The 13,412-nt window shown below is 36.6% G+C and overlaps 1 protein-coding gene across 2 annotated transcripts in view; it reads left to right on the top strand.

Annotated features, from left to right (window-relative positions):
- The window catches only part of WDR37 (WD repeat domain 37), a 46,234-nt gene that overhangs the window by 22,132 nt on the left and 10,690 nt on the right, over window positions 1–13,412 (top strand). For both annotated transcript variants that reach the window (XM_074574182.1, XM_074574184.1), the window contains 5 exons: window positions 327–398; window positions 2,507–2,551; window positions 3,848–3,924; window positions 5,296–5,533; window positions 6,055–6,196. In XM_074574182.1, coding sequence (XP_074430283.1) covers window positions 327–398; window positions 2,507–2,551; window positions 3,848–3,924; window positions 5,296–5,533; window positions 6,055–6,196 — 574 coding nt within the window. The remainder of the gene's footprint in view (window positions 1–326; window positions 399–2,506; window positions 2,552–3,847; window positions 3,925–5,295; window positions 5,534–6,054; window positions 6,197–13,412) is intronic.

Below are 13,412 nucleotides of genomic sequence, written 5' to 3' on the forward strand. Positions count from 1 at the left end.
TGCACGGTTGGAGCATTATACATAAGTATATAACCAAGTTAGGAAAAATATCAGAAGTAGAATTTGCCTTTCAATACATACTGCAAATTAATCCAATGGGGACAGCACCTTTACTTTTTTTAGGAGATGTGTATAAAGTTATAATGATAGGAAGCTTTTATATTTTATATATAAGGTGATAATCAAGAGGATTTGGTCTGTTCTACATTTGAAATCTATTTCATATGGTATGCTCTACATTTGACGATAACTTGTTTGTTGAATCGGTTAAAAGTGAAAAACATACATTTGTGACAGTATTTACAGCTACTTTTTAATCTTTGTAGATCACACTGCTTTGCTGTGGAGCATAGAAACAGGGAAATGCCTTACCAAGTATGTAGGGCATGTTGGATCAGGTAAGATTAAGGGCATGTTGTGAAAACTGGAAACAGTGTGGGAGGGTGAAATGTGTTTTGGACAACTACAGAAATGTTTCTTGCGGTTTCAGTTGCAGGTTTGCCAACACCATTAACAAGTCAATTGGGAAGTTCCACTAATCTTCATACAGAGAATGTTTTGTAACGTGATTCTTTCTTGGAGAGGCGTATTAAGACAGTTCTGTAAATGCTAAATGAATAAACAAGTCCATATAAAGAAATTTACAGGCACAGTTATGATACTTAGAAGTTAAATGTCAGAACTGATTGAGGTCTCATGCGTATGCAGAACAAGAGAAGCTTATATAAGCAGAAATTAGCTGTTTTGCAGGATCTGTGTTATATTTGAGATACAAAATACAGATGCTGGCTGCACGTCTATTTTCACTTCTTTGTTTAAAACATGATCCCATATATAATTTTTTGCGTAGTATTAAAATCATAGAATCATAGAAAATCTTGTTTTGAAGACAGTTAATTCAATATAGGCATTTGTCTTCCCTCTATACCAGTATGAATATTTCAGAAACTGTTTTTTAAACCCGTTCTTGGGTGGAGAGGTGCAGTGCAGTGCGTGCTTTTGATGTTAATTTTTGGTGTCCAATTTGACAAGCACCTGATTAGCCCCCTTCTGTCTCATAACGGGTTACAATACCAGGTTTTACAGTCCAACGGTGAAAAGGTTTTCCATACCTTTAACTTGCTGTTGAGAGTTGAGCACTTTGAGTGATCATTTCCTGGAGCGTAGAGTCGTGCACCCAGAAAATAAAGAACACAATTATTGACCTGGTATGTTTGGTTAAATAACTTGGCTAGCACATCACGTGAACTTTGTGGCAAAGATACAAAAAGAATTAAGTTTTCCAGAGAGTGGTCAGCTGCTTCAACCATAAGTTCTACTTTTTCCTCCTGCTATATGATTTCTAGCTCCTACAGCACAAAGATACTAATAGGTAGATGCATAGAAACAACAGGTAACACTTTCATTAGTTCAGAGATATCAGGTTGCTTGCTGCATGGAGAGGGTACCTTTAGCCTCCACAACGTCACACTTAAAAACTCCAATCGCTTGCATTTTCATGCTGATAGTTTGTTTTTTTTAAATTGCTATTTGGATAACGATGAAAATAATAAAAGCTCTAACCTGTATTTAAACAGTTGTGTGTAAACTAAATAAAATATATACATATATACTATAACTTATAAAATTATATACTTGATATTAAAAATAATGCCTTTTTCATTTAGTAAAACTTCTTTACTTGTTTACGTTTGATGCTTGATTTGAAATGGAGCAAAGGTGTTGGGTGCCAGCAGTTGGTGCACTGTTGAGTTAATTCGGTGTGAACAATTTAAGGAGTATCTTCTTAAACTCATTACAGCACCCTCTCCTGACAACATAAGCATCTATTTTACTTGATTTCTAAGTTCTTTCTTGAAGAGCTGTTGAAGAGAAGCTTATGGATTATGCAAATGAAAGTGCTTAGTAATGAAAAGTAATTGAATCTTATGCATTGAAATAAAAAATTAAGAGCAGTGTTGTAGGCTGATAGAATTCTTTCAGGTCTAGTTTAAAACAATCATGTTTTGATTACATATGATTGCAGGACTGAAATGTAATTTGTATTATTTGCATTAGGTTTTTAGGCATTTGTTCTTGCAATCTTAAGTAAAAATCAGAAAGTTGATGGTCATGTATAGTAAGTTTTCATTATGTTAGGAGTAGTTATGAATACTTAAATTCTCTTTATGGAAGTCCAGAGCATTATCTCCTGTCAGCTTACGTGTGATTCTTTGAATGTAGTTTGTTTATCCTCTATAATGTGAAACACTTGTACTAGATTCAGGAAATAACTTGCTAGAAAGTGTGTATTGTCTATAATCAACTATAGTTGCTTTCCTTGATACTACATAGGTTTATGTACTCAAATAAAATTCCTTTCTACTTTATCTTACCCAAGAGATTACTATGCTACAAAAAAATTACTTAAAACTGGACTTCTGATTTTCCAGTGCTTTTAATGATAAAACATTATGAAATAATTCTTCTAGTCTACTAGCGTAAAACTTTGCTTTGTTTCCCACAGTAAATTCCATAAAGTTTCACCCAACTGAGCAAGTGGCTCTTACAGGTATGTAAAGTTTTTTCATACGCTGAGTATGTTAATCATGATGGAAAAATAAGCGTAATTTGCTAGCTTCTTTTTGCTTGTAGTGTGTCTCCCTCCTGCTTTGTCAGTATCCCTGTTGATTGAATTATTTTTGTATTTTAAGGCATAACAAATTAGAGCTAGATCTTTCCATCTGTGTTTTCATGTCATTGTCATTTCTGCTTACCTGCTCCAAGCCAGACACTTAGAGTCATACATCAGCTGAATGTTCACAAGTCCATGGGCCTGATGGGATTCACTAGAGTACTGAAGGAGCTACTGGATGTTATGGCAGGACCCTTCTCTGACTTACAGAAACCAAAACAACTGAACAAAAGCTGCCATAGGTAGATTTTTGTTCTGTTATTTTTCTGAGAGGTAGTTCTACAAGGTATTTCCACTGAAAGTTTTCAGGGGACCTGTTCTCTAGTGTTACTTGATTGATTTAGCACTGATTAAAATCAAAAAATCTTCCTCCCTGATCCAGAATACTGACACCAGAAATAATACAAGGTTGACCTTTCTTCTAGCCTTCTTACTTGGTCTATTCTATGAGAGATTTTTCCGAGTGCTTTCATGTACATTGAACTTGCCAGATCTATCCGTACTCACAACAGACTGTTTTTCTTCTCAATCTAGAGCTCTCAGCACCGTACCCGTAGGTATTAGAGCATGTTTGTTCTGTCCATAACAAGGAGAGGCTTGAGTTTCTCCTTAGTTGGTAATAGATAAGTCTATTTCAAAAGCAAATGAAGTCTAAAATCAGATGGTACCTCCTGAGCTGTAAACTGGTGCTAGTTAAGCTGATTTGTTTAAGGCAGGAGCATAATAGCTTCACACTCGCTCTTTTTGGTCTTCTCATTAAAACTACACAAAAAAATGTTTAATGGAAGACGTCATTGAATGAAGAACATTCCCAGTATTTGAGAAACAGCAAATGAAGGATGGCACCTGTTAATGTGTTAAATGCCTTCTTCAAATGTTACATATTAGAACAGCAGTGATATTCATGTTCTGATAGGTAGTGTTTAAGTGGATGTTTTCACTGTAGGAATGATTAATTTTGCATAACGAGTTATGTTCTTATCAGTTTTAAAGCCAGGAAAGTAACCATTGATGTTGAGACTCACTTACCAAAAAGGTCATAATGGTATCTCTTAGAAAAAGATGCAACTCATACTGTTGCCAAATGTAATGTTAAAGCTTGTTTTTATTGTTCATGGAAATGCTTTTATTTAATATCTTTTTTTTTTTTTTACCCCTCTTCCCCCTGTGCAGCATCTGGAGACCAGACAGCTCACATCTGGAGATACATAGTACAGTTGCCTACACCTCAGCCAACTGCAGACTGCAATGTAAGTAATCAACTTACTGCAACTAAACTAATTGCACAGCAATTTCATTGGATACAGGTTTTATGATAAGGCTGAATGTTAAATTTATACATAATTAAAAAAATTACATGATTTCAGGATTGCAAAAGGTGGGATTTTAAGATTTTAGTTTAACAGATATAGTTCAGCCTTTCGAAAAGGACTCACTTCGTGTTTTCAAAGATCTGTGGTGCAGAACAGAATATGCAGCTGCAAGTATGGTAATTGACTTCTTATTCAAGGTAATAAACATGGAAGTAAACGAACTGTTGAGTAAAATGTTTTGTAATAATTCAAATCATAAGTAATAATGGAGTTCTGTTTAAACGAGTTAAATTCTTGCAGCTTAACTTACTGAGGCACCTGTGTTAGCTATGGTTGCTACGAATTGAAAACTGATTGGCAAAGACTTGCATTTTTGGCACTTATTTTATTGTATCTTTATCGATTTCTAATCGACCCTTGCCAGCACTCATCACACTATCTGATGATGTTGTCCCTAGGCTTTTATTTAGTCGGTATTTACTGTAGACTGTTAAATGCTGTATTTCACTTAAAAGCACCCTTACTAAATTGTGAAGACAAACGTAGTTTCCAGCATGAGCTTCTCAGTAAGCTGAGTAGGGGCAAGAGATAGCTGTATAACGTGAGATAGATTTCTGAATGGAAAATGTTTGATTCAGTTTATTTGATTTGGCATTTCCTTTTTTAAAGAACAGTACAAATGTCATCTCTTTCACATTCAAATATCAGGAAAGAAAAGCATGTCTTGCATAAGTGAAATAGGATTCAGAGATTGGTGCTTCATGGTATCGCAAAATAATTTATTTTGCATCCAGTTTTACATCAGCAGTGCATGATGACTATGTATTGACCAGCAGACAAATATTGGTGTCGTGATTTTGATTCTAATGGGTAAAAATACGGCTGTAAATGATTGTCTTCCCAAAGATTAAGACAGTCAGTGTCCTGTTAGATGCTTCCTATCCTTAAAAACTGAAAGGAAAAAAAGTCCCTTGGTAAATGTGCTGCAACGAAACTCGAGGATAATACAGTAAGGGGAATATGAAAAGACTTACCAGGTAGTAAAGGGGACAGATACTCCGAGCTAAACAGTTCAGAAGGGACTTTTTTAAATGAAGTAGTTATTAAAACCGCATTGAACTCACTGGTATTATTTCATCAGCTAAATTTTTGATAGTGAATACCTGAATAGGCTAGATTCTGCAGACTTAAGTTACCCACTCACATTTACATTAAGGGGATTGGGAAGCATTTACACTGTGAAATGTAACTTTAGAGACGTTCCTTCCTGTTTATTCTGAATTTGGGTTTTTTGCTTGCATTCTACAGCAAATGTCTGGAGAAGATGAAGTTGAGTTCTCAGATAAAGATGAACCTGATGGGGATGGAGATGGTTCTAGTGACTGTCCCACTGTCAGAGCCCCATTAACTTCACTCAAAAGCCATCAAGGAGTGGTCATAGCAGCCGACTGGCTTGTTGGGGGGAAGCAAGCTGTGACAGCATCGTGGGATAGGACAGCAAATCTGTATGATGTAGAGACTTCCGAACTTGTCCATTCCCTTACAGGTATCTGTTCACTCACAAAAAGATAAATTAGTGTGTATTTTTATATGTGGGATTATTTGTAGATATCAACACATAGGGGAAAGCAAGTTGTTTCTCTGGACTACGGTGTGAGTGTGTACAAAACTTGAGCTGCTGCTCAATATTATAATGGTTTCTAAAATTCCAACCTTATTAATCCTCTGAGTGTGAATTTGTGTTCTTCTAAGCTTGTGATATATCCTATGAAGTAGTTGTTTTTAAACTGATTGTAGCCAAATTTTATTTCTTGCAAAGTGTTTTTGCTCTGTTCATGGCATATTAAGTAGCAATTTGCTACTTAATATTGGTGTGAAGTTTGGTTTTTTTTTTTGCTTTTAAATATAGTTCTAAACTTTAACAGCAGTAGTAACATTAGAGTTCAGAATGATTATTCTTCTTTTGCTGTTTGGGGAAAAATAAGTCATCAGCATTTCATTCCAAGCGTATGTGGAAATGAAAAGTCTTATTTTCATTACCTTACATGTTCTCATCTGTGATTGTAGGGCATGACCAAGAGCTAACACATTGTTGTACACATCCCACCCAACGTCTTGTGGTGACATCATCACGCGATACAACCTTCCGTCTGTGGGATTTCAGAGATCCTTCTATCCATTCTGTGAATGTCTTTCAGGGCCACACAGAGTAAGTGACAGTTCCTTCACAGGTTTTTACAAGTTCCAAAAGTATAAATGTATCCAGTTGCTAATCTGAACAAAACTGTTCCTGTGCTCTTTTTGAGGTACTAAGTTCATTCCCCTGTTTTATGAGGCTGATTTTCACAGAAACCCCTAACTGTCCTCCTTCAAATGTAACACAGCAGTACTTAATTTCCAAAACAGCAGCCAGGGCTCTTGGTGTAATATTGCTTATATAGTAAGTGTAGGTAAAAGTTCTTACAGTTAAAGGTAATTGAAGGTATAAGGTTGGTTTTGGCATTGGTTATGCCCGTAGTTTAGGGGTATTGCTGTAATGAAGTCGATCAAGCAGATTACCTCTGCTTGTCATGATACTGTGTGTGAAATAAAGGTTACTTCTTTGGAACCAGTTGCGGACGGGGGAAAGGCAGGATTAATTTTTACTTCTAAAGCTTCTAATTTGTACATAAAATAAGAAATTAAAGTAAGGACACTGATTACCATGTTCTGTCAAAACAGTGGTTTTGGTGTAACATTTTTAGTTACTGATTTAGGCTTTACGTTTTTATAGTGGCTACTGTTGAATATGGGCAAACGTAGTCATGAATCTGTGTTATAGTGTTGACTTACCTATCTGTTAATCAGAGCTTTGATACATGGGAAATGCAGGAGTAACTTGGAAATACTTTATCCAAGGAAGTGAATCTTTTTTTAAAGATTTTGTAATGTTTGAACTTGACTGTTTCAGAAACAAATTTCACCTCCCTTCTTCAGAATAAAAGATGATTGTTAATCCTAGCTCAAAACAAAACCCATAAATATCTATTGCATTAAAACTGAGTTTCAGTATCCACTTTCTCATTTTTCCATCTGTTGGCTAACCTATATATAAAGTAAAACCTTTCAAGCCCCACCCTGCCCCAGACTCCTCAGCTTGATAAATTATTTGGTGAACGACAATCATCCCATATAAGTAGCCATCTTCTGCTGATAGAAGAGTAAGCTTAGTTTTATGGCCTGCATCCTGGAATTGTTTCATGCCATAATTTTTGCACTCTTCTGTTGCTTTTTCTAGAATGACTTGTAAAAGTTGGAAGTCTTTGTGTCCACTGGTGCTTGCATTTTTTTCTGAGCTAATTAATTGCTTTGTCCCAGGACATTTTTTCAGAGAAAGGACCGTGATTGACATTAGTGTTTTTCCATATGTGTGCTGACCAAATGATGTTGATGTGGGGTGATGGTGCATACTGTAAAAGCTGTTAGTTGGTATTTTGGCCTTTATCACTGAGACCTATAAACTATCAGGAAGTTTATTTTTTTATGAATGGAATAGACCTTGAGCAACCTCTTAGGTCACTTTTATTCCAGCTTTTAATTGTCTTCATATTTGTGTTTGTGTCTTGTATTGTCTGTCTCCATTTTGTTCTTTGAATGTATGAGTTTTTAGTGTTGACAAAGGCTTTTTCATCAAATACACTCTAACTTCTAAGAATCTCAAAACTGACTTTACTGTTCAATGGCTAAGGTTGTTCAGCTCTCTGTTTTGTTGAAGAGGTGATTCTGTTATGGAAAACAAGTATTTTATGAGGAATGAAGTCAGAGGGGAAGACAGGAGCTTGGTATTTTGCAGTCAAGACATACTTTGAGGGATTTTATTTTTTGGTCCACTATTGTACTGCCTATTAGCAAAATATTTTTAAACTACTACTCTCGAATCAACATGTAACAATCTTCTCACATTAAGCAGCATAGAAGAAACTGGTTTATCTGTTGACTGGAAAATACAAATACAGAAGACTTTTTTTGGCTTTCCTGAATATCTGTATGACTAATTTGCCAAGTTTTTAATATTTTGACAGGCTCTTGGAATTGGTTCTGTAAATTGGATGTTACAGTTATTAGTGCTGATAATTTAAAGTCCTCAGCCGTAAGTTTTAACAGCCTCTTGCTAAGTAGTAGTACCTGATGAATAGCTGTCTAGAGCTCATAGAGCAGCATTTTTTTTTCCCCTCTGTATTTCACCAGATCGACTCCTAATGCGCTAAACTGATATAATTAGATGCCAAACATCTCAATCATGAGGCCAACACACAGTTTATTGTGTTGTAGCCCCCAAAATCCTGATACTCCTCACAAGGGATCCAAACCATCACCGAATCCCAGAGATGCATGGCTCAGAGTTGAAGTTTTTGGTCCCTCACACCCCGTTTGACCCTGCCCAGCGCTCCCTTCTGTCTCAAATGCTGTAAAGCTCCTCTTGGGGCTGAGTGCTTTGCACAACAGAACTAAACCGGACCCTGAAGAGCGAGGTCAGTGCTGACGAAGGCTCCTGGCCGGAGTGATGCAGCCTTCCCGCAGAGTGTCACGCCTGTGGTCCCACGCACAGAGAGGGGCTGGGGGCTTTGTGGGGCCCGACCCTAGAGGGGGAGTGGAGCAGACGGCCTCTGCTTCTTGAAGCTTTGCATCTGACGTGGGATTCCTGCCACCAAGAGCAGTTTTCTGTTTTGGGAATGTGAGAGAGGGGATTGAGGCTTTAAACCTACTCGGAAATGCATGTTTTTTTGTTCACTGCAATGTTACACTTTTTGTCTGCTTGTGTACTGAAGACATTCATGGATAGTGTAATTTCAACTTCCTTTTCAGTAGCCTTAGTGAGTTAGATTTAAGATTTAGTCAAAATGGCACATTATCTTGTAAAAAATGTAACAGAATGATGCTGATGGATTGTGAGGCTAAGGTATCCTGTTATATGCAGAGTATGATTTTATAAAATTAATTGACATCTGAAAATGGAAAGCAGTTGCTGTGCATTGCCTTGTACCATAAAGTGATGTTCTGTCAAAACAGGTGTATATGTACCAGCTATGAGAGTTTATTTGTATTTCAAGTAGGTAGACTAAGAAATCACCTATTATTTTGGTGTTCTGAGCATATGGTGGCTCGCTTTATTAAAAGTAGAATACTTCTTATTGTCTACTACTGTGACAGTCCAAGAAAATAAATTATCCTCCAGTAAGGCCAGAAGGAATCTGCTGTGATCAGCATATCTGTCTCAAGCTTCATGCATTGATGCCTGTTTTGAATTAGGAGGTAATTTTAGAAGAATTGCCAACTGTATATTAGGTTGTTCCAACGATAAGGATTTCAGCTTAGCCCTTGGTAAATCCTGTATGTTGCTCAGTGTGTAGTTAACCTCCCTGTTAAACTTTTTGTGCCTCCCTTGAATAGCTTCATTTCTAGCTGCTGGATTTTATCTTGAAGAGCTTTGTTTCCTATATTAATAGATACTTAGGTGATGATAGAAGTTTCCTATATTTTTTTTCTCTGCAAATTACTAGGTTTTTTTTATAAGTTACCTATTTTGCCTCAGAGTGTGTTTTGCGATATATTTTGACATTTATGTATCCAAAGACCAGGTTTAGTGCATTGTTAGTACTGCTGCACTTCAAGCCTGCATGTGTCTGAGTCTGCAAAGTACATTCAGGTCTTTTTCGAAGTTGCATCTTCCTTGGGAAGCTTCCAAATCTGTAAACATTGCTTGTTTACATTTTTCTTATAAATGGCTGTTTCACTTCAGTGTCGTGACTTATGTGCCTGTGCTCTGCTCGCATAGTGATAAAAAATATCTTGTCACATTTTCTTTTAGGTTTACCATACCCCCAGTTCGTCTCACTACTTATTCTCTGCTGATTAAAAAATAAAGAAATGGTGTGGAAATAAGACTGATTTTTGCTTAAATGTAAAACTTTGTCCGATCCTGTGCACACACCAGTAGGATTTTATATTACTAATGCTGTTAGTCACATCCCTCTGTGAGGCGTTTAACAGAGCCTTGGGAAAAGGTTACATTCATATTATCATCCAGACACTTGTTGCATGTTAATTAAATTGACTTCCTGAGTGAAAGCCTCCAAAAATTATATTGGGGACTCAAATTCCGACACCTTTTTTCCAGCAGATACTGCTTTAAAATACGTTTGATAATGTATAGCACTAGCTGTTCTCCTGTTGAGAAATTATTGCATTTAGAGGTTATTGATTAGAACTCTTCAAGTTGAACTAAGGTGGTGCTCTGAAGAGCAAAACGCTTTGAACATCTACCTGGCAATTTTCATTCCAGCTTCGCTCCTGCTTTTGTTTGCCAACCCCTGCACAGCCATCTTGTCCAGGGCTCTGAAGGTCATTCTTTTGCCAACCTGGTGACCTAGTTGAACAGCTCTGGCGCTGACATTCTCTTGCATGTGTACTTGATGAGATTTCATGTCTCTTCAGGTACTCTGCGTGTGCTGAGCTCTTTCTTGATGTGCAGAGCCTTCTACAGTGTTTGTATTGGACATCTTTAGCATTTGTAGCTTAAAAAAAAAAATCTTAGTCTGTAGAGGTCCAGTCAAGTACTTTACAGATTTTATGCGTTAGTTCTGACAATTTGGTAACACTGGAAATAATTGAATACCCTGTTGGCAACAGAATGCTTATTAGCTAGTGTGTTCGTGTACATCTTTTAAACCATAAGCTGCTTTTGGTATGTATTTGTAGTATGTTGATGCTTAAGGGCAACTCAAGAGTTAGTTGCTAGATACTAAAGTGTTTTGTTTTGTTTAGTGACAGTCAAAGGTACACAGTGGTTGGGCACATATTTCTTGAAATGCTTGAATAAAAATGTGCAGAACTTCCACACCTGGGCTTGCAAATATCATCCTTCGAAGAGTAAATTGTTGTTTTCAGGAGCAGCTTTGGGTTGCAATCCTTAAGTGAATATCCTTTGTTAATGCTTATTGGTTGCTCGGTTTATAGTTATGCACCAACTTGTCATGGTGACTAAACGCATTTTTGTCTTCAAAAAAAAGAAAAATTTGAGCAGGTACATTTGACTTAGCTAGAAAAATTGCAAAGTTTGTTTATGACTTCTTAAACTTACTAATCTTTGTAGCTAGACTGAGCCAGTGCATCAAACATGAATGTGTGTTAGCTGTTGAATCTATATATTTGTGTTACTTTCTGGGCAAGCTCAGAAAATTGCTGAAAGTGTATCTTATGTTATTTCTGATGAAGAGATCAACAAAGTGACTTACAACACTTTCAGAATACAGCATATGCTTTCTCCTTTCACTCTTGTTGCGTGGCTATAGGAGATCAGAAAGGAAGGTTCTTCATTTGCTGTTTGTATGTCTCTGAATGGAGCTGGAATAGAACTTTGAAACTAAAGAACTGCAAATATGTCTTGCTTCTTCAACTCTTCATCTTCATACTCCTATGCCTGATGGAAAATAGGAATTAAAAAAATTTAAAAATACTTAAGCAGCAGCCGATTAGTATGCTGGGCTGAATCTGACATTGAATTGGGAATTAATGTCAAAATGGCATTCTGTATCAAGAGGCTAATAACTGCTTTAGTTTCGTGGACACTCAAGTTTGCCAAGGTCAGCTGGTTTTCCCAGATTCTTTATTCTGTAAGATTTAGTCCTCATACCCCGCTATGTGTCTGTCTTGTTCTTGAAAGACCACGTGATGGCACGGGGGAAAATGCCTGCTCTTCAGGCAGCAATGTCATTAGCCATCCCTGTTGGGAAGTAGTCTTATTCTAGATATCTCTAATATTATGAGGTAGTTGTGAGGTATTCTGATTCAGCCATGTTTTCCTGCTGAAGCTAAAGCATATCTAGATGCAGTTCTAAAAATACAAGTTTTGCATCCCTTGCATTTCATTGAAAAAGCCTTCAAACTTGCCTTTCAAACACTGCTTTGATCCCACATTTGCATGTGCATATTCTTTACATGAAGATTATCACCTGGACTTAAGGCTCTAGGGTTAGCTTTTTTAATTTCGTGCCTCTAAACATACACATACAAAAATTTTTGGGTTTACATTTATTACATACATGTAATGGTGCATGTTAGGATTTCAGTAGGGTTCTTAGAGTTGTTAGCAGTCTCATTAGCTGATAGCTGAAGCACCTGGCTTTGAATTTGTCTACCTTCCCATGTTGTTAGCTTCTTTGTGAATCTGTTTCAGGACAGAGTGGGGCCAGGATGTTTCATATGCCTTCAGCTCCTCCAAGTTACCCGTATTTGCTCTCTTGCACAGCTTGAATACCCCATTTTCTATTCTAACCTTTCTGCGACCCAACTTTTTATACAGAAGTGTTCTTTACAATTGTAAAGTTGTTAAGGCAACTTGAAGTTGTTAATTCTTGTCCTAATAAGGACCAAGAAAAACAAATGCTATGATGTTTTATCCTTTCTGGTAAGCATTCTTTTATTTTTGTTTATATACCTATATATATATCTACGCATATAAACTTGAAGAATATGCATTTATTCCTTTTTTTTAATAGATCTGGGCATACCATTTTCTGTAAGGTTTATTGCAGTGACAGTGGATAAAAAGCTAACAGGTGAAGATGTTACTGGCTATTAAGCTCCACAAGTAGGTTGTCTTATGGCCCTCTTTGTACCAGTTTTGACAAATATTTGTTTGCCGTTTGGTAGAATCTTAGGTTGGTTCATGGTGGTATGGTCATAAGTTTATTATTCTTTGGATGTTTTCGATGGGTGTTTTGTTTTCAGTAGATGCATGCATCTCTTATTTTCATGTGTCAAGAATAACTCCAAAGAAAACAGAAAAGAATTAAGATTTTATTAGGCTATTGCTACCATGTGCATATAAATGTACCATGGCTGGGTTTGCAAGCCACAATAACTACCATTCAACTTAAAATGTTTACAGAGAAAAGCTATCATTAAACTAGGAGGGAAGGCATGAAAATCTGATGTTACAGAATTGATATTAGGGAGATCCTGTAACTACGACAGATCTCTTTTTTTTTTTTTGTGAGGACAGCTAGACTTACTCTGTTCTGAAATGTTTTTTTGCCATACTTGTTTTAAGAGAATAATCAAAACTCCCTGAAGCTTCCTGCTTCCTGTAAAGGAAAGTTCTTAGATATTATAGTGAAAATCAGTTGCAAGGAGACTTTGCTATAGGAAATATTCCCGGGAGTTCTAAATAGCTCATCTTACTAAGTTCTCTACTATAGAACCAATACTGTACACTTCGCAATGGAGAGAGGCATGTTGCAACCATTCTTTTGACGTTCTGGAAAGTGATTAATTCCATAACCGTTAGTTTTATGTCAGTATTTGAATAGTTTGGCAAGTAAAGGAAGTTACAATACTGTCATGGAGTTATCGAAATGATGAAAAAGCAATTTGAAAGATAATAT

The sequence above is a fragment of the Larus michahellis genome, chromosome 2, assembly GCF_964199755.1.
Source record: "Larus michahellis chromosome 2, bLarMic1.1, whole genome shotgun sequence".
Taxonomy (NCBI): Eukaryota; Metazoa; Chordata; class Aves; order Charadriiformes; family Laridae; genus Larus; species Larus michahellis.